At 47.2% G+C, this 24,391-nt stretch overlaps 1 protein-coding gene across 3 annotated transcripts in view; it reads right to left on the bottom strand.

Annotated features, from left to right (window-relative positions):
- The window catches only part of LOC130542961 (protein dopey-2-like), a 96,101-nt gene that overhangs the window by 36,075 nt on the left and 35,635 nt on the right, over positions 1-24,391 (bottom strand). For all 3 annotated transcript variants that reach the window (XM_057308166.1, XM_057308168.1, XM_057308167.1), the window contains exons 5-15: positions 21,424-21,613; positions 18,621-18,719; positions 18,167-18,290; positions 16,201-16,310; positions 15,822-15,936; positions 12,303-12,423; positions 10,216-10,335; positions 7,822-7,924; positions 6,562-6,753; positions 3,834-4,518; positions 1,711-1,982 (exon numbers count right to left, since the gene is read on the bottom strand). In XM_057308166.1, the coding sequence (XP_057164149.1) occupies positions 1,711-1,982; positions 3,834-4,518; positions 6,562-6,753; positions 7,822-7,924; positions 10,216-10,335; positions 12,303-12,423; positions 15,822-15,936; positions 16,201-16,310; positions 18,167-18,290; positions 18,621-18,719; positions 21,424-21,613 (2,131 nt within the window). The remainder of the gene's footprint in view (positions 1-1,710; positions 1,983-3,833; positions 4,519-6,561; positions 6,754-7,821; positions 7,925-10,215; positions 10,336-12,302; positions 12,424-15,821; positions 15,937-16,200; positions 16,311-18,166; positions 18,291-18,620; positions 18,720-21,423; positions 21,614-24,391) is intronic.

Here is a 24,391-nt window from a genome sequence, read left to right as displayed (position 1 = left end):
TGCAGAAACACACTTGCACGTAGCAGCCCAGAAGAGGAGGCAGGAGCACAGGTGCGCTGGGCAAAGGCAAGGGCCCAGCTACAGACTGAAATCTACAAGTGAAGGGCCAGGAATGGTGAAGAAGGTTAAGTAACAAACTCTCTTTATAGCTATTTGTTCTCCTTTCTTCTCCCAGCTTCTTTAAAGGACATACAATTATGTTATAACTATAACGCGTGTCGTGGGGTTTGTAACACACGTGGATGTAACGTGTGGAACAATAGCACCAGAAAGGGGCAGAGGAAAAGCCGAGACTGGAGGAGGTTTCTGTGTTTTGCTGGAATTCAGTGAGGAGATTCTGATGAGCTAGGATGAACATGGTAAACCCTAGAGCGACCACTGATAAAAACAGCTCCAAAAAATATATGGAGAAAAATCATTAAAGCAATTAAAACAGTACACTGGAAAATATCCATTTGCTGAAAAAGAAAACAGTAAAGGAGGGATAACAAAAAACAGGGAAAACAATAAATTAAATGACACACTTCTGCAAATACAGAAAAAAACCAATGAATTGTATACTTCAAGTGGGTGATTTGTATGGTATGTGAATTATACCTAAATACAGCTGTTATTAACAACCACAAAAAGAAACAAGCCGAGAGGTAGCCTCAGTTATGTGACCTGCTGGAGAAGAGCTCATCCCAAACAGGAAAAGGGCAGCCTATTTCAAAATAGGCTTTTAGGACCTGAAGGGACAGTAGAGTTTCCATATCTTATTCGCCCATAAAATATGTAAAATATCTTTCCCAAGCGTCAAAACTTTTCAGGGTGTTTGCGGTCCCATCACCGCAGGTCCTGGTGAGTGGGCACATCCCCATCTGCACCACATGACCTCCTACCCATTGGCCCCCATCCCTGCTGTGTGGGCTGGAGAAGCAGAAGGCGCTGACCCAGGGATGCCTCACTGACAGACTGTTTAATAGCCCCGACCCGTTAGCTCAGACTTGTGGGAAAGACATACAAGCATCATTAACTATAGCAACCAAACTTGAGGGTCATGAAGCAGACTGAAGGTCAAGTGGTAACCAAGTTAGTTAGGTGACCCGCAGACACCCCCTCAGCCGAGCGAGGTGCAGAGGGAGCAGCCTCAGGATCTAAGAGCCCCCCAGGTGAGACCCTGTGAGACCCACCTGCATTCCACTCTTGCCCTTTGGCAGCCGCGGGCACTCTCTCTATAATAAACTTACTTTTTCTCATGAGCTCGCTGGAACTGCTTTTAGCTTTTTGCAATTAAATGAGCCCCATCATATGTAGCTTTGTCCTCCCAAAGAGGGACAGAACCCCTGCTCACCATCTCTTCAGCAACCATCTTTCCTAAATTTGACGAGTACTAAGTTTTCTTGAGGTTGAGTAGCTTCAAAGTCTCCAGCCTCATAAATCAGGGCAGTCTCTCTTTCCGTATATTAAGATGACTTAACCATCCTTACATGTGAAGGCCAGTCAGCCTAACACTGAACACGAATATTTACCGCACTCTTGCTGCAGAGCCAGAAACTGTGCCGCAGCCGGGGACGGGGGGACAGACATGGCAGGCACAGGTCTCGAGCAACCCTCTGGGGCTGTCACCACAGTTGCCACATCCCTACCACGGTGACTACCACCTCACGGACAACTTTAAACAGATGGCTGGGAAGGGGGTCTTGCCCACCTCCTCCCAGTGGGAAATACCTGATAAAAGTCTGTTTTCTCTGCAATGACTTTCAATACTCCTGGGGCGATGGGAGGGACTGTCACCATCTGCAGCTTGCCGAAAAACGGGTTGTGTCCAGAGCTTTTATAGCGTTTCATCTTGTCTTCGATGACGAGGGCTAGGGACTGGGAGTGGTTGATCACCTCGAGCAGGGTGGAGATGGCCACGTTCTGGAGGAAGCAGTCGGTCACACAGCAGCTAACGGTCATGAGGGATCTCAGCCACGACGGGAAACTGCAATCGCCGGCTCCTGCAAGGAAGACAGACAGACAGACAGACCCACGTGAACACGGCTCGCCACGTGCAGATTCTAAGACACCCTGAGATCCACAGGTCCGGTGGCCAGCAGTGTGACAATAACCTTCTGGTGGTGACATGGTTATCAGTCACCATTCAGGGCCAGAGGACATAGGACACTGAGTCTGCTTTCAAACGCTGGTCAGGTTATTTGACTTCTGAAAATGTCAATCTCAGGGCTTTGAGAAGACTCAAGAGTGTCCGTCTTTTATTTTTAAAATTTATATATAGAACTCATGTTAAAAATTTCTTTTAAATTTGCATATAGTAAATCCACATTTGTGGGTGTAGAGTTCAAAATTTTTTTTCAAGGCTCTCCTGATGGTGGGACATACGGCATTAGCTTTAAAAGAGGCCCAAAATAGGGGCGCCTGGGTGGCTCAGCTGGTTAAGTGTCTGCCTTTGGCTCAAGTCATGATCTCAGGGTCCTGGGATCCAGTCCCGCATTGGGCTCCCTGCTCAGCAAGGAGTTTGCTTCTTGCTCTGCCTGCTGCTCGTCCTGCTTGTGCTCTCTCTCTGTCTCAAATGAACAAATAACATCTTAAAAAAAAAAAGAGGCCCAAAATAAACTGTGGACTTGTATTCTAAGTGCCAAGCCTCCAAGCAGTGTCAACTGTAGCTAACGAGCCAAGAGACAAACTGCACAGGAAATTTACTGTAATGACTACAAGAGAGGACAGCTTTGCCCTGTGTTCCCAGGGCCAACCTAATCACTTTCTTGTTTTCTACCTTCCTCTGTTTTTTTTCTTTAAAGTGTTCACTGCCTGCAAAGGAATGAATTGTGTCTGCCCCAAATCCGAATGTTGAAGCCCCAATGCCTAATGTGATGGTATTCAGAGTGGGGCCCTCATGATGGGATTAGCGCCCCTGTAAGAACAGACTCCAGTGAGATCTCCCCGTCCCCCCCGGATGTGAGCTCCCCGTGAGAAGATGGCTGTCTCTAACCAAGGGGAGAACTCTCATCAGAAACTGACGATGCTGGCACCCTGATCTCAAACTTCAAGCCTCCAGAACTGTGAGAAAAATTTCTGTTGCTTAAGCCACTCAGCCTACGGTATTTCGTTATGGCAGCCTGAGCTTCTAAGACACCGCCTGTTATGGGGGGAACTGTGCCCCCGCCCGACACCCCAAAATTCTTATGTTGCAGTCATAAGGCCCTTACTGATCTCAGAATGTGACCTTATTTGGAAATAGGATTGATGCAGATGAATTAAAACAAGGTCGTATTAGAGTGGGCCACTAATCCAATATAACTGGCGTGTTCATAAAAAGGAAATTGAACACAGGATGTGTGCATGTACACAGGGGGAATCCATGCAAAGGTTGGAGTTATGATGCCATGAGCCAAGGAACTACCAGAAGCCTGGGGAGAGGCTAGAGCACATTCTTCTGAACCTTCAAACAGAGCGCGGCCCTGCCAATGCGCTGATCTCAGACGTCTGCCTCCAGAGCTGTGAGGCAGTCCATTTTTGTTGTTTAAGTCACTTAGTTTGTGGTACTTCGTTATGGCAACCTCAGCAAACTTACACAAATCTTTAACAACAGGTCTGATGAACTAGCCTATTTACTGATTATCATGAAGCACCTTTTCTGTTCCAGACCTCTTAATGGGCTGTGCAGGACACCTCAAGTTTAAAAAATATGGTCCCAGCCTCACCAATCTGCCATCTTTAAGACACAATTCAAAAGCACACACCACAAATGACAAAAACACATGTGGCAGAGAGGGTTTTGGCTCGTCTGTAAACACCAGCTACAAGACAGGACTCCTCAGGGCGGGGTCCCGGGGGGGCAGTCCTCTCACCGGGAAGCTGGAAGAGCGTTTCACAGAGCCGCTCCGTCTCCTCCTCGGACAGGTAGACAGGGAAGGTGGCACAGTCCAGCAGCAGGTGGCAGGCGGCAGCGAAGGCCTCCCTGCAGCCCTCCCGTGAGCTCCCCAGGTCAATGACCACCTGCTCCACAGCCCAGTCCCCCTCCTTTTTTCGGCCAGGGCTCCTGGGCAGAGGTGATGGCAACTCTGCACTTTTCGTCTTAAATGGAGACCCCCGAGCTGTGAACAAGTCTGAGAGCATTTGCTTAAACTGGGGCACACTGATGGGCTTCGCATCCCACGGGTTCTTCCTGTCGGAGTCGCTGCCCGCTGAGCATGGTGGCCCACCCTCGTCCCTCCGGACCGAAGGCTCTTCACACTTGTTCTCTTCTCCAGACCCTGTCAGTTGCACTCCAAAAATGTTCTTGTGGGCAAAGTTGGCGATCAGCTCCTGGATGCAAAGAAACGTCCTCTGCATACTCCCACCCTTCTTCCAAACATCGTCTTTCTCGGGAGAGACCCTGGGGACCCTCAAGTGCTCCGAGAGCTCTGGCGATGAGGCACTGAGCCCAATTCCGCTGTCTTCAGATTTAAGGGGAGGAAACGAAGCATCTTCATCAGCCAGAATCACTGCCTTTGTGTCTATAATCATTTCACTGTTTTCACCTTTTACTGGACTCTGCAAAGAAATGGAAATTCTGTTGTACACATCTCGTAAGGCCAAGGGATTCAAGTACCAGCTGAATCGGGAAAACCATGAATAGGTACTTCCTGGTTTTTGAAATCCTGATTCTCTACACCGAGAGAACCCCTGTGTGAAAGTGTGTAATAAAATAAAGAAGGCACAGCAGGAGGAAGGGGGAGCAAGCCCAAAGAGGAGGCTGCTGGGCCCCCATACTCTCTGGAAAGGCAGACTTTGAGCCCACTTTGTATTATTTATTTAGGTTTAAGATTCAAAAACATTATTTAAAAACGGTTTCTGACATATTTAAATTAAAAAACTGAATGAGACATTGGGCTGAGGGTAAAATAGAGGCATGAAGAAATAAAATGAGAGCAGAAAGCCAGAATAAAGTGTTTACCCGTGTATACATAGTACCCGTCCACCCACCTACCCGTGTGTGTGCACGCACGCGTGTGCACGCGTGCATTCTGTGGCTTTTTCAAAGGGATGACGCTGCAACTGTCATCAGTCAACCTCTCCTCTTACACTGTTAACATAGATAACATTCCATTAAATTTAACACATTTCAGCATTTAAACCACTGCTCCATAGGGAAGAATGAAATAGTACACACTTTGTGAAACATTGATAATTATGTTTGAAGACACATGCTTAAACTTTTTATCTTAAATCATTTAAGAGATTTTTTTTTATTAGCTACAATAGCAAGAAAAAAAAAAGAACTAACTTTGGAAGGAAATGAACAGTCTGTGAGTGAGTCCGCACCCAAGTGCAGGCCCAGCCCTGAGCGCTGGGAGTAGCTCCGTTTCCAGAGTGCCCCCTGCCCAGTCTGCTTGCGCTCCCGCCCGAAGCTGCACTGAATGGGTGTCAAGGGCAGAGTTTTCAATGCTTTAAGCGAAGTAGAAAATCAAAATAATCTGAAGACCGCAGGCCTCAAACTGCTTGGGGAACTCTGACTGTCCTCAGGGAGGACCATTTGGCAGCATCCGTGCCAATTTAAAAGGAGCATGCGTCCCTCCCAGTTTAAAAAGAATGGGTTTCACTGCAACCCACGGAGAGGGATTGATCCTTCAGAGAAACCTGCAACCACGAACCAGCTGTGCAAGGATGCTTAGTGCAGTGCTGTCTGTAACAGTGAAAAACCAGAAATCACCTAAATGCCCTTGATAGGGGAAGAGCAGAAGACACGGTAAAGCCACACCTAGACTATTACACAGAAGTCACACAAGAGTAAGACACCTCTTTATAAACCAGTATGGTTTATAAACCAGAGGTCCCCGGAACACTGTTTGAGAATCAAAGCAAGTCAGAGAACAGTGTATGTTATGGGTTGAACTGTGTCCCCCTCAAAAGATGCATTAGTCCTACCCATGATACTCGTAAATGTGACCTTGTTTGGAAATAGGCTCTTTGCAGATGGTCAAGTTAAAATGAGCTCATTAGGGTGGGCCCCAATCCAACATGACTGATGTCCTTACGAAAAGGAAACGTGGACACAGGGTGGGTTTGAAGACAGAGCAGGGTGACTCGTCTACAGCAGAGAGACACCAGAGACTGCCAGCACCACCAGAAGGTGGAACAGAGGACGGAGCAGACTCTCCCTCCCCTCCCCTCAGAGAAGACCAACCCTGCCCACACCGTGACCTCCAGAACCATGGGACAGTAACCTCCTCTAATTTAAGTCACTCAGTCAGGGGTACTTCGTTACTGCAGCCCAGGTAAATGAATATCTCACTTACGTGTTTCAGACACCAATATCACACAAATACAAACACACACATAACAAGGTCTGGATAGGGAGCTGAATCGAACCAGTAACCTTCGGAGGAAGTGGCGGGGGTGCGCAAAGGGAAGGGGGTGGTCCGCTTCCACGCTGAAAGCTCTTGGGAAATGTCTGAGGATTTTAGAAGCGTATTTTAGATAATGCCTTTACATCCTCTGATCTTCACTCCTACCCTAACCAACCCTAATTACTTCCCGCTCCCAGGAAGGCATAAGCCCAGCCCAGAGAACCATGTCAGCTCCTCGGAGGTGTACCGTGTTTCCACTTGTGGGCTCCATGTCCAGGTAGGAAGGTGGCATCTGGACCTTGCTGAGCACTTTGAAACACGTCTTCAAGGCATGCGTGAGCTCGGGTAAGCTTAACGCCTCCATTTCCTCAGCCAGAGGCTGCACCAGACAGCCCAGCACCTGAGGGAGGTACTGGGTTTGCACCTCGGAGTAAAGTTCCTGTGGAAAACAGACATGAGTTTAACTAACAGGTTTCCAACTTCTGGTCAGAAAAAAAAAAAATGCACCTCAAAATGGCGCCTTAAAAAAGTCCATTTTTAAAAAGATTTTATTTATTTATTTATTTATTTATTTATTTATTTATTTATAAGATCTGAGAAAGAGAGCAAGAGTGAGCAGGGGGACGAGCAGAGGGACAAGCAGACTCCCCACTGAGCAGGGACCCCAACATGGGGCTTGATCCCAGGACCCTGAGATCATGACCTGAGCCAAACGCAGACAACGGACTGAGCCACCCAGGCGCCCTGAAAAAAGTCAATTTTTTAGAGCATGAATAAGTTTCATGCTTATTCCCAAATCAAAAAAACATTTCTTTTTGATCTAGACAAATCAATGGACATTCTTCCTCGATTTTCAAGTGTCTTGACATTTCTTTGTTGTTGTTTTTTTTTTTAAAGATGTATTTGAGAGTCAGAGAGGGCGAGCATTCGAGTGAGAGTACACGAGCAGAGGGAAGGGCAAGGGGAGTGAGAGAATCTTAAGCAGGCTCCATGCTCAGCATGGAGCCCGTGTGTGGCTTGATCTCAGGCCCTGAGATCACAAGTTGAGCCGAAATCAAGAGATGGATGCTCAACCGACTGAGCCACCCAGGTGCCCCTCAAGTGTCTTTACCTTTTCTAATAGAAAATCATTGTGACGTTTATTTCTATATTGAGGAAATTAGTGTACTTTGAGAAAACTAGCCAACGGCACAGTTTCACCTAGAAATACACTCACTCTCACTCCTAAATAACCAAAGCGCAGGGTGATGCCAGTTCACCTCTGCTGGACATTAACTTTCGCTCAGGCCACTTACAACCGGCTCAATTATAACCTCCTTTAAATAAGACATAAAAGACATCAGAGAGTACATTCAGCTACGTTGTCCGTGCCGTAACTAACAATGAAAGTGTTGTCCATTTACTGCACCCACTCTTCAGGAGGGTGAGGTTTACCAGGCCAATGACACTAGCGAGAACGTAAACAACAGCAGGCACGGAGACGCCTCTTCCCGACAAGGGCCCTTACCAAGGGGATAACATCCAGAAGAAACACCAGGAGGGTGCAGAGCTCTGACACCGTCGGGGGAGGGCTGATGCTTTTCCCAACAGTGTAACTCAGCTTCGCTGGTCTACAGAAGTCACAGGAAAGAAAACCAAATCAATTCTTTCTCCTGTAATAACTTGAAGCACTTCTTACGATGTCCAATCGAGTTACTCTACTTCAAACATAATGAAAGGCAGCTCTGTCCTTCTAATAAGGAAGCTTTAGTGACTAAAACGATCAGATACAGAGAAGTCAGTCTGTGTCTTGAATTTGCTTGTCTCCAAAACAGGTTCACTCAGATGTGAACTTCACCGGTTCAGACGAGGGTGGACCCATGTCCGGGGCGGGGGGGAGGCCACCCCCAGCGGATCTGGAGCTCCATCAACAGGAGCAAGGCTAGGGCCCCCACGCCAAAGCAAAGGCATGTTCCAAGGGAAGCCGCCTGGCTGGAGAAGACACGGGCTACACCGTGGTTCCACCTGCTGTGGGAGCAATGTGAGACAGCTCCTTCCCCATGACACCCATGAGCTCATCTGCACGAGCTGCTGAGCTTCTCCAGCTTTCAGAGAGAAGTGTGACTTCACCAGTCAGCTCTATCGGGAGCTGCTCATACTGAAATGCAACACTGCTTTTTAAATAAGCAGGCAACTGGTTAACTAGGTAAGTTAAAAAACATACACTCGTTGGTTCTCAGAGCAACTTTGGATTCATCTAGCAATCAGAGGACAACTGAACCTGAGTTAACTGTCTTCACTGCAAGTTAGCACTTAGTTATCTCGGAGTTTATCTGAGCAAGAGAACCTCTGAAGAGCTGCACACTAACTATAACCGAACAACTGTTCTCCCAGCATCAGGAAACCCCGCAAGTGTCTGTGAAGAGACAGGACAAAGTACTATTTGCAACAATGAAAAGATGGACACTGGTGTTTCAGCGGGATGTACAGACAGATCTCCAGAGGACTGTGAGCCAACCCCCAAAACAGCACCCTGCAAAAAGTTATATAAAACTTGATACCCCTGTGTAAAAATTGGACACACTAGACTATGTCATCTCTGGATACACACTTGTTATAAAAGCACAGACAACACCAGGGGCAGGACAGACACTAATAATCCCAGTATGAAAGGAGAAGGTGCTGGAAGGTGGGAGTTAGTTCTCTCTGGGTAGCAACATTTTATTCCTTAAAAAAAAAAAATCTGAAAAACAATGACCGAATGCATAATTTCAGTAATGGGTGCATGTGTGTCTGGCAGTATTTCTTGTTCTTTCTTACATTTGAAATGTTTTGTAGTTGGGTTTTTTTTTTTTTTTTAAAGAAAGCATACCTTGTAACTCTGAAATGGAAATAGGCTGACCAAAATATACCCTAGCTTCAGTATATCACGGCCTTGCTGCTGCCCATGCGTCTAGCTACAGTGAATTGATTCATCACAGATCTGAATGCCAACTGGGACCTGGCTCTAGAGGACACAGAGCAGCGCAGTGGGAGCGGCTGGGAAGCAGGCATTCCTGGGTTCCCATCTCGGCAGGCTGCCGCTAATTTCCAGTACAATGCCACACGAGGGACCTCCTGTCGCTGGGCTCTGGCCTTCTAAAGTGATCCAAGTGCCTACTTCTCTTTGGGGTGTCCCGAGGAGCTCATGAGTATGAGCCAGAGGAGAACCCACAGCCAGAGGAGAACCCACAGCACACAATAAGTAAAGCTTCTACTGAGTTGCTAGGTAGGGGAAGAGTAGTGACAGCGAGGAAGTCTGACCATGTGACTCCGGACAAGACACGGTCTCAGAGATGACATTATTCCTCCCGCTGCGGGGAGAGGGGCCTGGGAGAGGCTCGCAGGGAAGCACGCGGCTCCCCAGAGCATGCCACCATCACTGTCCACGGCAGCGAGGTGGTGCAAGTCACTGACCAGATGAACGGTGACATAAAGTTGATCGTGGCAGCTTAAGACATTAATGCTTTCATCTGACTAGTGATACAAAAATTTCAGTAAGAATCTAAGAAGACTGATGATTTTAAAACCACTTGCTCTAGTCACAGAGCCACAGAACTACGCCCCTTTAAAAAGATGAGCCTCCAGGAGCGCTGTGTGAAAATGTATTTGGTCAACATAACTAGGAAATGCAGAGGGTTTCCTCAAGTTAGAATTAATAAAAATTAATTAAGTAAGTAAGTAAAAAAGCTCCAGAATTATGGGGCAGAGATTACCTGAACCTTCTTAATGGCAATGTTTTTATTCTACTAAATTTTAAGGGAGTTCTTTCCCATGTGTGCTCAGCAGAGACCACTCAACCTGAGCCACCATAAGCAGCTACGGAACCACGCAAGCTTCCACTCCTTCCTAAACATTCCCTAATCCTGAACTGGATACTTACCTAAAGCAGTCCTCAAAACACCGGGTCATGTAGTCCCAGAGAAAGTCTGTGCTTAGTGAAGTGATCAGCAAATTCACCGTTTTAACAATCTCAGAGGCATTTCTGTTTTCTTTTATTGCACTGTAAAGGAAGACAGACGCTCATAAATGTGTCTATGAGAAACCCTCTATCATGAGAATGCCGTGTCTGAAAAACTGTAATTCGTTTACTTATTTCTAGAGAAAGAGACTCTCTAGAGTCACTGGTCTGATGTAGGAAAGAGTTTGCATAATGCCATCCTAAACAATATTTGTATCGATGCATTCTCTTAGAAATAAGTGTAAGAGTTACTCTGAAAAGAATCTGGTATAGGAAACCAGTTTTAGTCCAACTCTGAGGCCTTAGATGCCCTGGCTGGTGAAATAACAGGGTACACCCATCTGGGCGGGAAATTTGGCTAAAATTTAAATGTGCACCTTCTATGACTCAGGAAATTTATTCTAGGGATTTCTCCTACAGAAGTCCTTATATAGGCACAAGCATATATGCATCAGGACACCACGGCAAGGTTATTTTAAAATATTTAAAAAGTGGAAGCCACCTAACAGCCAAGCAAACGGGGATTGGTCAGTCAGTCAGGATTTATTTAAATGTGATAAATCCTAACTAAGGAACCGACGGCAACGTTATGTTCCACTGCAAAAGACAGGAGAGCTACTCACAACTTGCATTTTAAAAAACCAGGCAACTAAATAGCTAATGTAATTCCACCTTTATATATTATTTTTTTAAGGATTTACTTATTTGAGAGAGAGAGAGAGAGAGAGAGAGAGAGTGTGCACACACGTGCACGTGTGTAAGCTGGGGGAGGGGCAGAGGGAGAGGTTCTCAAGCGGACTCCCCACTGACTGTGGAACCCAACACGGGGCTTGACCCCATGACCCTGAGATCATGATCTGAGCTGAGATCAAAAGTCGGATGCTTAAACGACTCAGCCACCTAGGCGCCCCTGTAATTCCATCTTTAAAATAAAACATAGGCATCTAAATATTTATATATGCAAAGTCTGGAAAGAAATGAAAATGTTTTATGTTTTTCTCTCAAGGGCGGTAGGATTGTGGGTGTTATCTTTTTTTCTGGATACCTTCAAATATCAGTATATTCCACAAAGAGCATGTATTACTTTTGTATTCAGACAAATAATAATTCTGGGAGAAAAGAACAAACATTCTGGGAGGAAAAAAGCAAACACTCAGAACTCTTGGTACGTCTATAATTAAGAGACCAGAAAAGTCTTCAAATAGATTTATATTTTCAATATACCCAATGCCAATTCAGGCAGAAGGAAATTACATCGAGAATAAAGTAAAAAGGAAGCAAATGTATTATCTTAAAAGGAACAAAAGCAAGGGGCGCCTGGGTGGCTCAGTCCGTTAAGCATCTGCCTTTGGCTCAGGTCATGATACCAGGGTCCTGGGATTGAGCCCTGTGTGGGGCTCCCTGCTCTGTGGGGAGCCTGCTTCACCCTCAACCCTGCCTCCCCACCCTACCACCTCTCTAATAAATAAAATCTTAAAAAAAAAAAAAAAAGAACAAAAAAAACCCGGGGTTGAGAGAAAACTACACGCTCTAAGGCAACATGTCTGCTGTGTCCTGAACCCCTATCTGCTCTGCCTTTGGGGTCCTACAGCACATGTCCTGGGGGTGCCCCTGGCTGACTCTCCCCTCTGCCGGCTGGACCCTGGCTCCACTTCCCGGCCTGCCCCCAGCCCCCCGCCCCGTCCTCCCTGTATGTCACCGCGTGGGCATACCAGATCCAGCCGCCCTTCAACGCTTTCACACCTGCTCCGTAAATACGGTTTGTACAGCCCGGGCTGGGCAGAGACTAGCTCAAACACCTCTGAAACTCTTCACAGTTTCCAACAGGAAACGGGCCATTCACGGTGACCGACTCAAGAGCATCGGTTATCTTCATGAGTGGTGTGATCCTTTGCACACCCACTTTCTCTAGCGCCACACAACTTCTAATAAAGAGCTGGGAAATGAGACTCGCGCCATTAGGGAGGGGGGAAGAAGCTCGAAGCTGAGGGCCAAACCCAAACCCGTACCTTATTAGCGAGTTTCCACTCTGGGTATAGCTAAGTTTAAGATCAGAGCCGAGAGCATCTCTGCAGTAAGAATAAAAGGCCCGGATGACTTCGAGAAACAAATTCCCAACCACTCGAGGCCCTGCAATTAAAAAGAAAATGGTTAGAGATGAACAATCCATACTTAGATCAATAAATGACATATGTGTGAAACAGAGTAACTGTACACACCATTTTATTGTGAAAATGCTCAGAAACTTTAGTTTGACAATGCCAACTTTACTGCGGGAATAACATCCATGAAAATGGCCAATATTTTTGTAGCGTTTACCATGTGCTGGACACTGTTCTAAGCGTTTTGTATCTGTTACCTTATTTACTCCTTACAATAGCCATACGACCAGGTACTACGCTGCTGTACTGACTACAGATAAGGGGACGGGGCAGAGAGGCTAAGGAAGTGGTCCAAGCCAGACTCAGTCTGGGGGAGCCAGGATGTGCGCTCGGTATGTGTGTGTATAAACTGCTTGGCCAGAGACACTACTCAGCATAAACGCCAACGGAGTGGGGCAACTTTCCTATTTTACATTCCTTTAAAATTCCTTTACATTTTAATTTTTTTATTTTAATTTTTTTTTTAAAGATTTACTTATTTTAGAGAGAGCGAGCAAGAATGGGGGTGGGAGGGCCAGAGAGGGAGAGAAACCCAAGCAGACTCCATATCGAGCGCAAGCCCAACGCGGGGCTCATTCTCTTGACCCTGGGATCGCAACCTAAGCCAAAACCAAGAGTCAGACACTTAACCAACTGCACCACCCAGACACCCTATTTTTAATTTTTCTTAATCTCTATACCCAGCGTGGGGCTTGAACTCATGACCCTGAGATCAAGAGTCGGATGCTCCACCGACTGAGCCAGCCAGGCGCCCTCCTAAACTCTCTTAATCATGAGCTGGAACCCCACAAAAGAAATACCACCACTCCTGAAAAGCTCATTAAATGGCACAAAAGAACGGAACCAGCCGTCGGTTAGGGAAGCATTCCTGCCGATCAGGCAGGTGGAAGCCAGCTAGACATTTCCGCTCCACACACAGCAACCATCAGGCAGGGAAGGGAGCGACTTCTCACTCGTGTGTACAAAGGGATGAAAACAGGATCGATTCAGAGGAGATGAAAGTTCTGTCAATAAATCTGTGTTCAAAGGCAATCAGCAGATTGATCCAATCTCTTATGCTTCTTTTTCACAAAAACAGAGGATGTGCCTCTGAGAAAACTTTTTTCACGATATATATTTTATCTGCAGCATAAGAATGCTGAATGCTTTTTACAAATGAAGGCAAGTTTGTTGCCATGATTCAGGGAGAAAATGAGGCAGTGGGTGAAGCCTGCTAGCAAAAGAATGACTGCCCTGGGCCTTCTAGGTCTACTTCTGTACAATCCACTCCTCTGCCCCTCGAGTATGTCTTCCCTGGGACAACTGAATTAACCGACAGAAAAATTAGGCTGCTAGATTGGGCAGAAGCCTGCCATTCACCCCCTTCTGGAAACTACGACCTGGAACCCAAGCTGGCAGCAACGTTTCATTTGACTCACATAAAACACCCATCCACCAAAATGCAGTTACATTTTTTCTTTGGATATTTCCCCAAGTTACGTGGGAAGCTCCCAATACTTATATAGCTCACTTCATTTTTTAGTCTAAATCACGATTTTTCTGAGCTGCCGTCACTCCACACCCAGAGGAAAATCTATTGGAGCCATCGCTGGTCGACTGAGGTAGCAGGGGACGGCACAAGTATCTTCAGGTGGCACTTAAGGTCGTAGCTTAGAGGGACAAAGCCTTCACGCTTTGACTTTGGTTAAGGGCAGCTAGAGCTGTACACGTCATGGGATACAAGGTCATCTGTGTTACATGACTCAGCATCTCGGGTATGGTGGGTCTGAGTGCAGTCAGGTAAGCAGCTGTGTCCTCTCAAAGAGCTTAGGTTCTCGAGCCAAGCAGACCGTGTTTTAATCTCAGCTCCTGGGCAGAGATACGCCAGAGTGGCAAGTCACTTACTCCTGCTCAGCCTTAGTCTTTCCATCTGTAAGATGGGAATAGTGAGAAAACCCACTTCAGGGTTGTTGGAGGCAAGGAGGTACATATGGAGATGTACATTAAATGATGTATACAAATCACTTCACACAAAAAAACTGCTCAAAAAACATCAGCTGTGATTATTAACAACAATAAAAACACATGAGGACCTCAGAATCTCCCTTCCATCCAACTTGATGGATGCCTTTTTTCCCCTTTGCATCCCTAGAGCCTAGCATCATCCCTGCCACACAGCAAATGCGCTGTGTCTGCCCCTGAATGGATAAATGAAGGGTCTCCATCTTCTATCCCAAGACCAAAGGGAGAAGGGACCTCAATAATGCCCTCAATTCTTGTTCTCTGCAACAGCTACCAGGCAGTGTGCAAATCCTGAGTGCTCAGATGACACCATCAAACTTAAAATCCCAGGGCTCCCAGCTGGCTCAGTTGGTTTAAGTGTCTGCCTTCAGCTCAGGTCATGACCCCAGGGTCCTGGGATCCCCATGCGGGCTCCCTGCTCAAAGGGAAGTCTGATTCTTTCTCTCCCTCTGCCCCTCCCTCCATCTGTGCTCTCTCCCTCTCTCAAATAAATAAATAAGATATTTAAAAACAAAAACAACAGCAACAACAACAACAAAAAACCCTTGAAATCCCATGGAGAAGACGCGGACCCCCTTATGGTGTTCAAGTGATTGGATGTTGAGATCTTTATTTTTTAAAGATATTATTTATTTATTTGACAGGGAAGGAGAGAGCATGAGCAGGGGGGTGGAGCAAGGGGAGAGGGAGAAGCAGGCTCCCCAATGAACAGGGAGCCCAATGCAGGGATTGATCCCAGGACCCTGGGATCATGACCTGAGCTGAAGGCAGATGCCTAACTGACTGAGCCACCCAGGAGCCTTGGATATTAAGATCTTACTGTGAATGGATATTGGAGCAATTTCTATTCTTCAAGCAAGGGAGAGAGGACCATTTTTTTAGCCGACGCTCACAGGACCACAGCATGTAAGAGGGGACCCTTTAGGAACCGTAGTGTAGTTCAACCCTGTTCATTTGGCAGAGAAACAGACTGAGGCCCACATGGTGGAAGCGGCTTGCCCCAGGTCACAAGGCAAAAAGACGGAGGGTCGCCTACTCCCTTGAAAATAAAATCAAAGCTCATTTGAAGCATGATATGTGACCGAAGAAACATTCTCACGGGTCAGTACGGTATGTGCTCTATAGGCCCGTACATAGACGTGCACAACAGGAGCTCCAAGGTATTTTTCTAACGAAAGTGTTCACATTATTGTGCAAAACTTTTAAGTGGTGCCTAGATATGATAACTGAACACATAACATGACTGAAGTACTTCAAGATTTGGAAACTCCGATGATGGAATTACATTCAAAATAACATGCTGACTGTGTCTCACATAGGCCATCCGCAGCAGGCCCATGATGGCGACGGCACTTCGCACATTACCTATTTCCGGCTTGTCGAGCAGACTGACAAGGACGCGGAACGGCTTCAGGTACGCGTGGTGACGTTCCTCTACGTCGGTGTCTGAGAACTTCTGGTGCAGTATCTCAGCTAGACCCTGTTTGTTTGTTTTTTAAAAAAAGCCACAGATCAGTATATTGTACAGAGCGCAGTTTGACACTATTGGTTGTTCTACTTGTAAATACTCTGGGACAGAGAGAAAACCAGGCACACGACACGGAATGAGCACACAGAAGGTTTCCCCACCGTGGATCCAGGAACATGTCCCATGTCTGCTTTGAGGTCCTGCCCATCAATCCACTGAGAAATCATGATCAGGAATGTTCTGATTGGGATCTACTTTCCAGAAAGGCTCGTTTACCTCAACTAAAAGATCCTTGGAATATTTTTCAAAAAAATATGAGGACTGGTCTTCGTAAGAATTTGAGAGTTCAGATTCTGGCACAATGGTATTTCCTTTAATATCTGAACCTATAAAAGAACAAGGACCATGAGCTGTAACAAGATCTACAATTCTAAAGTACAGAATACTGTGCAAAAGTCTCATGCTCCAGCATTTTTAAAAATAGAATTCCTCCAACAGAAAACCAAATTCCAATCTGGCAAGACTAGGTCACATTTTCTTCTTCTGACAAAAATGTGGGGTACTAAGGATTCTACCTCAATAGGCATCAATTTAGTCTGTCCTAAGAGTTCACCCTCAGTGTCTTTGACAAGTCTGATCACAAGCATCTAATGGAATGAAGATCAGTTTTAAAAACCAGTGTTTGTATTACAGTATGTGAGATCAAGCTGTTCTCATCTATATGCCCTTATTTTGAGCTTTAGGTAATCTGTGAGGTCTTTGGGGCAAGGAAAGGCATCTCATGGTACAAGGAGAGAGTGTGGACTCTGAGGCCGAGGCCAACAGATCGGGCCCAGCACTGAACTTGGATCCTGGGTCCTCTCTACACACAGCAAGTCAAGGCCAACTAGGACAGAGGTGAGTGTTTAGCAAAATCATCCTTTTGATAAAAATGCGTAAAGAGCCTGTAAATATTCTTCTTGAAATCCTTCATAAGCTTCCATGCAATGGGTTCTGGAAGTTCTGTAACCAGGGAGAAGAGAGGAAAGACAGAGAACTTCGTGATTTTGGTGTGAGAAGACCTACATGTTCAGAGTTATAAAAGTGGTGAAGAAGAGGATTTTTTAGGGCAGAGAGACTACTCTGCATGGATGCTGCCATGGTGGATGCATGTCCTTACACATCTGTCTACACCCACAGAAAGCACACCAGCAAGAACGAGCCCGGATGGAAACCACGGACTCTGGGTGATGACGTGCCAGCGCTGGTTCATTGACTGTGACAAATGTGCCACCCTGGTTGCGGTGGGGGGAGCTGGGGGAAGCTGGGAACTCTCTGTACCTTCCTCTTAGTTTTGATGTGAACCTAAAACCGCTCTTAAAAAAAGGTCTTAAGGGGCGCCTGGGTGGCACAGCGGTTAAGCGTCTGCCTTCGGCTCAGGGCGTGATCCCGGTGTTATGGGATCGAGCCCCACATCAGGCTCCTCCGCTATGAGCCTGCGTCTTCCTCTCCCACTCCCCCTGCTTGTGTTCCCTCTCTTGCTGGCTGTCTCTATCTCTGTCGAATAAAAAAATAAAATCTTTAAAAAAAAAAAGCTACGGAATCCTTTCATAGTCGCTTTGTACACCACTTCTGCTCAGGTACACGAACATGGGAATTTATAAAATTCAGAAAGTACTAGCTTCCAAGCCCCATGGTTTCCTGGACTCTGTCCCTATGCAGCCTTCCAACCAACAGTCAGGGGCTCTTTTCCTACAAGTTTACAGGCTGTCGGCGGAAACACAGGCCTGGGTTCTCACGCTCTCTCCTAAAGTTATCCAAATGTCTTTTAAAACTTTACGTCAATGCCACAAAGATTCCCATCTGTACCGAACCTTTCTTTACACAAACTCTGTAACATTTGTGGGTCTTCTCTCACACCCCCCAAACCCATGCGACTTCTTTATAGCAACAGGCTTCTACTTGAATAAAAGTTCAGCTACAATTTTTTTTTTTGTGGTATTTCAAGCTTCTTAAAATGGAATTCAATATTCAATAAATATCCCACTTATTTCTGTTCCTGGTTTAGATGTAATACCTGCAACATAACTAAAGCTACAGCGTAAGCAGCACTCAGCGGACTGGGCCATATTCGGTCAGCGCGTTTTCTTTCCATATCTCATGATTCAGAAGCGTATCGCCGAGATTGAAACTTATTCCCAAAATCAGCACTAAAAGGTTTCACGTTAACTTTGACTTTCACTTATCGGATACTGCTCAGTACCTAGTAACCACGCATAAAGTCTTCTGTTCAGAGACATGTCTCTCCTCAGCAGGGTCTGGGTGGCCGCTGACAGGATCTGCACGATGTCAGATCTGAGCAGGGGAATGGCTCTCTCACTGGAATCCTATCGGAGAACAGAGAACATTTTACTGCAAAGGGATGATGAAGTAGATTACTGGCTTTCTGACACGTGGCCCCTCTTACCAGTCTACAAAGCTTTATCTTAAAAAGGTAGTTCTCAAAAGGAGTTGGTTCTTCACAACACCCACGGACAGAAGCCATTCAGTTTTTGCTACGGAAACATCATCCTCACAAAAATGAACAAGGACCTTTAATTGGCTGAAAGTGAACGGTGATCACAAAGTGGCTGTGCCAATGGCCTGAGGTCCATCCCGCCTGCCCCACGTCCTCAGGAAAGACCAGTGGCTTCCCTGGAAGAACACAAACGACTTACCAGACAGGTATAAAATGGGAAGAAGAACAGAACAATTTCCAGGTTATTTCTTTGCACCAGGACATTTGAGTCCAACAGTGAGGCACACAGAGACTTTACCTGTAAACGATAAAACAGCATGAACATTTCACTCCCAGGACAGTTAGTAGCATTTGCAGGCTACTGTTTGCAGTCACAAAAATGAAAGTAACTTTTCCTGAGAACCCTGAAACCACTGTGTGAAATCATGTGGAACCGAACAGTAAGGTATAAATGGGGGAAATGTGGGTTTTAGCTCTAGACTCTGGGGGGCAGTATGTGTTGGAGGTCACTGACAGGGGGACAAGATGTGACCTGGATGACCTGTGAGCTGGAGGTGCCTCACCTCTTCCCTGGTCCTGGAATGTGCGCTCTGCTTGCCTTCCCCGCTCCGGAGGTCCCCGAGGGACACAGCTTTGAGACAGAGATGTGGCGTTGAGAACCCCTGCACGGTGTATGTGACTGAGCCCAGTTAAGGCCTCTACATAAGCTTTCAAGACGTGGCAGGTGGGTGCTGGATTGTACGGATGGAGGTCTCTGGGATCTGTCCTGCATAACCAACCACCCCTGACCTGCACGTACGCAGGCAGGCTGAGGAATGTGTGTGACTCGTGCCGCACAGTGACCTCGGGAGCCTTGTTAGTGGACATTAGCTGGCCTCCAGGTCAGAACTGACCCTTCTGGTCTGGACGCCAAGAGCTATGAAATCTGCTTGGCATCCCCTCCTGCTCCGGGCTGGGCTCCCCGGAATGGAATCCAGGAGGGAGGCGAGCACACCCAGCCCAGGCTCCTTGAAGATGTAAAGACATGATAACATAGGAATGCAGCTCTCTCCAAACTGCACGTCAGTGTTCATTGTTGAACTTCAGACCCCATCATCTGCCCTCTAAATACGGCCCTATGGGGATGGTCAGGTGGGAGTCTCAGCTGAGGGCAGGACGCTCCGCCCAGGCCTCTCCATCGGGACTCCGGCCTGGCTGTCTCCACGGGGCTGCCCCAGCTACTGAGATTGGATGTTGTAAGTACCCGATTTGATGGAACGCTGTCTTATTCTCCTTTACTGCTTACTACTGCCCTCACCTATGCACAGATTTCCCTTTTCTTCTTTCTGTTTCAATTATATTTTTATAGTATCAATAAAGTGTTTTCTTCCTCTTCAAAACTGAGAACACAGCTGCTGTGAATCTTTTCTTCAGAACCGACATGGAGATCTACTGGACTTGTGGCCACCCAAGACAAGCCTCATAAGTAAGTTCTCTTGTTTATTAAACTGGCCACCTGCCAATCTGGAGCGGCTTGCCTCTCTTTTTGGTCTCTCCCTGCCTGCCACATATATGGCCAGTTTCAGGTAACACCCAGGAAGCTCCCAAGGAGGCTGTAAACTAACAGTGTGACATCGGAGAGTCGGTCAGCTGCAGCCCTCGCACGTTCCATCTGAGAGCTGGAGAGGCTTGGACCACAGGGTCAGGTTCTAAGACCTCAAATTCTATGATCCTAGAAAGAAATGTCTTCAGGTTCCAACAGGAACTTCTGGCTAACCTAAAACTCCAAAGACATTCCGTTAAATGGATTCCAAACCAATTCAATACATATTTTGCGTGTCTTTTCCAAGTATAGACACACATGATACAGAAGAGCCATAAGAGAAATGGTAAGAAAGAGCTATAAGAATTCAGAAGCAGGGAGGGAGAGATCTATCTTTCAACTGGGGAAAACAACAGAACTCTGTGGGAAGGCTGAGCTGGAAGGACAGGGAGGATGTGCGTGGAGATCGTGGAGAAGGGATGGGGGGTGAATCCAAGGAGCAAGGAGGTGGCATCGCTGACCAATAGGTCGGGCTGGGGCAGTCCGTTCGGGAGTGCAGAAGGCCTGAAGGGAGAGCAAGGCATTCGTGGGTTGGGAGTGGACTTACAAGACTCTTGAGTTTGGACTTTATCTGTAGGCAAGAGGAATCCATATATTTTTCAAGCACAATATAGGTATGAGCAAAGCTATGCTTCAGCAAAGCAAAGAGCTAAGAGTGATCAAAAAAGCCTGGATGGGCAGAGGATGGGATGGGGAGGAGCCAGTCGGAAGGTCCAACCAAGCAAGCACCAGAAACTGAAGGAAGCAGGGCAATGAAAATGGAGACACAAAGCCGTTAGGCTACCACTAGGTGGCGACAGACTGCAGGCCATTAGACACACAAGTTTGGGGAGAAGAGAAAGACCGAGAGGGGTCATGAGAAGAGAAGGCCTTGCCAGGGAAGAAAGCAGCCCTCCAAAGGGCCTGGGGATGGACACCCGAAGAATCCTGACAATCTAGGTTTGAGAGCAGACAGAGGAGACGATGAGGGCAGAAGAAGGACTGAGAGAGACAGTGACCAGAGGAGGAGGAAAACCTGATACGTGGATGGTGAGCAGTGTGACACAGGCCAGGGAGGAAACAAGGTTCTAGCTAAAGCAGCAGACTCTGCGAGGCCCCTGGAGCGCTGCTCACAGTTAACCATACTGCTGAAGCCTGGCAGGGCCTCCAGAAGGGCCCTCGTTAGGTGCAAATATGTATTTGAATATGCGAATCGTTAACGCATATATGAAAAACAAACACCACCCCTCTGGGTTTCATCCTGCGTACTGACGCCTCCTCATCTTGCTCAGCAGCAGAGGGAAGCCCAGAACACCTCCATTTCCCTGCTGCTCTCCACTGATGTCCCTTTGCAGTCCCAGCTGACAAAACCTGTGCATGAGGAAGCCGGCGCCCCCCCTGCCCCGGCCAGTTCTGCTCCCGTGAGGAGTAAAGCACCCACCGTGAGCTGGTAATCCGTCCCCAGCATGTATTTCTGCTCCTTGCCTGGCAAGTCCCTGCTGATGTGGCCCACCACAAAGAGCGAGGCGGGAAGGCGGATGGCCGGGCTCACCAGGACGCTCCCCCAAAGGGCAGCGTAAAACACCTCTTTGCCGACCACCAGGGACAGCCTCAGGAGCAGAGCATCTGTTCTGTGGACAAGAGATACAGACTGTAAGGGCTCGGTCCCAGCAGCCACCGCTCACTTGCTCTCCCTATTTCTTCATCATTCTGAGTGGTTGCCATCTCCTGCCTTTCTGTTCTGTCCACCTGCTGGCTGTCACTGAAACAGAGTTTGCTAAAACAAACATGTCCTTGAGAGGTTCGGCTTCTTGGCCAACAGGAGTGTCTGACGGGTCGTGTCACCGTGGCATAGAGATTCATCCCTGCCCATGGCCTTGCTGTGGACCTGCAGGACTCAGCAGGGGGGGCGGTTCCACCGCCACAAAGGGGACGAGCAGATCAGCCTCAAGAGGTTGGTGCAGCTGACTGGAGACTGAGGTAATAGCAAAGATCCCCCCCACCTGAGCAGAGCCAGGGGACATCTGACTTTAGAAACGCTGGGGACAAAATTTGCCTGGGCCTCCCATTCGACGCAAATTCCATGAAGCCTGTCACTCTGCCCATAGCACGCCCCTATGTTGACTCCTGCTCTGGGAAGTTCTCCTGCTGATGCCTGACATTTCTTTGTCCCTTATCTCTATCTGGTCTCTCTCCCCTGACACGCCATCAGCAACTTCACGTCCGTCCTTTAAGAGAAGCAGCGTCATCAGCACATCTGGGTTTGTTTTTTCCATGGAGGCTGACCGAAGCCAGGCCTCCCCTCTGCTCAGTGGCCTGCATGCAGCTGACTAAGGCACCTTCCCCGTCAACAATGAAAACAGCTTTGCCAGGCTGATGATTGCCCCTGCCCATAAAACAGCAGAGGCAAATTCCCACAAGGGGCTTTCACTGAATGAGCGAACGGACTCAAAACCCAAGAAAATTCCATCCCTCACGTCTCCTGTTTGCAAAGAAGACACACAAACATCACAGAAGGAGTAGCCCAGTGTGATGCAGTGGGCTACCCAGGTTCCTGGAGTCAGGCCGCTGTCGTCCAAATCCTGTGTCTGCTTCCTGGCAGTGGTCCCTAAGACGAGTTTAACGTCTGTGCATGTTAGCTGTCAGCTATGAGATACAGAAGAGCGATGGAGATGTTCTGAGCAGGACCGGAGAGTCTCGTGTAGAACTTCGCATGGGTGGACAGAGCCGTCGCTCGGGCCCCACCGCCTTCCATGACCACCGGATCTGCACTGTTTGCTGACACGTCCTTAGCATCCGGATGACTGTCAGACATGTAGCTGGCACTCAAAATCAGCATGAAATGAACGCCACTCTTTCCCTTTTATTACAACTCAAATCGTCTTTAGCTTCCTTTCCAGGTATACAAAGACTTTTCATTAAAAAACTATCTACTATCTTCTTTTTTTTAAAGATTTATTTATTTATTTTAGAGAGAGTGAGAGAGCATGTGAGTGGGGGGAGGGGCAGAGGGAGAGAGAGAATCTCAGGCAGACTCCCCACTGACGTGGAGCCCAACGCGGGGCTCGATCTCACGACCCTGAGATCATGACCTGAGCCAAAACCAAGAGTCAGACGCTTAATCGACTGAGCTATCCAGGTGCCCCTACTACCTTTTTATTTTAACAGTGGATTTTGTTCTCTTTAAGGCTAGTCTGAAACTTTTTATCTCATAAAATATTTGAATTTTACTGTCCAAATGATGCACAGTATCATATTCACAGAAAAAACAAAACTGAAGAGGCATGAGTAACAGCCAAATGTTTAGGAGAAGCACACAGAAGGGTTTCGTGGCTGAAGATTCCGACTGATTTCCTATTGAGGCTCAGCAAACAAATATAGCTTATCTTGCCCAGCTCTGAAAACAGCGCAGCAAAGGCCCCAATTTGAGGCAGAAGCATGGCGCAGCAGGTGGGGCAGAGGGGGCACTATCCCCTGGGCAGACAGGATGTCCCCGAGCTAGGCAGATTACTACAGCAGGATATTAATCGAAAAAGCCCCCGGGACTGCTCCCCTCTCTCCAGGATCCCTCTCAGGGGAAGATTGATGCTGAAATAAAACCCATCGCAAACACTGCAGCGCACACACTGATAGCACATCCCGCTTTGCTCAGAACAGTGTATTCCCAAAGTCAGTTCCACGGAACACTGGCCACAAGCTGTTCCACAGAAGGGTTCCACTGACAAGAAATCTGGGAAATGCCACCTCAGCTATCCCTTCCTCAATACTCAAGAGTGCTCTGGCTAGTTTTATTAAAGAAATGCAGCTTAAGTCTCATTTTATCCTAAAAACTTAATAGATATTAAAAACTTAAATGATGCCATGGTTCACAAAAGGGCAATTATGACAAGCCTTTGCTATGGAAAGCACAGTGAAGAGCAAGATAACTGGGTTAGGAGTCAAGTAACTCCCCACTAAGTAAGAATTACTCCCATCAACTCAGATGTGAAGTTCCAAAATTAGCACACACAGTTTAGAGCCCAGGACACGAATCTTTTCTATTCAGAATCAATCAGCAACCTCCAAACCCCCCGTTTCCATCCCTCCCTGCCTCGCCCTGGCTGGCATACTCATGCCTCCTGTGAACACCAGCTCACTCAGACGACACCAACATGCTCTCCTCTATTCCATGGATAGCAAGTGACACGGACTGCTTGCCGTGAACCCCAAGCCTTTCCCAACTTAGGCCGTGTAGTCACTTGCCTAGTGGAGGGTCCTGGAAAGCCAAGCTGTCACAAGAGCAAAGAGCTTGGGGTGTGAGCATCTGAACGAGCACAACAGTGACAACAGCGTCCTGCACACCATAAGTTGGGTCCATGCCCAGAGGGGTAAAAAAATTTTAGAACCGGCAGAGCTCACTATGATGCCTG

This window comes from Ursus arctos, unplaced genomic scaffold (genome assembly GCF_023065955.2).
Source record: "Ursus arctos isolate Adak ecotype North America unplaced genomic scaffold, UrsArc2.0 scaffold_60, whole genome shotgun sequence".
NCBI lineage: Eukaryota > Metazoa > Chordata > Mammalia > Carnivora > Ursidae > Ursus > Ursus arctos.
Note: the sequence above shows the minus strand (reverse complement) of the source record. Positions and strands in the feature narration are given on the sequence as shown.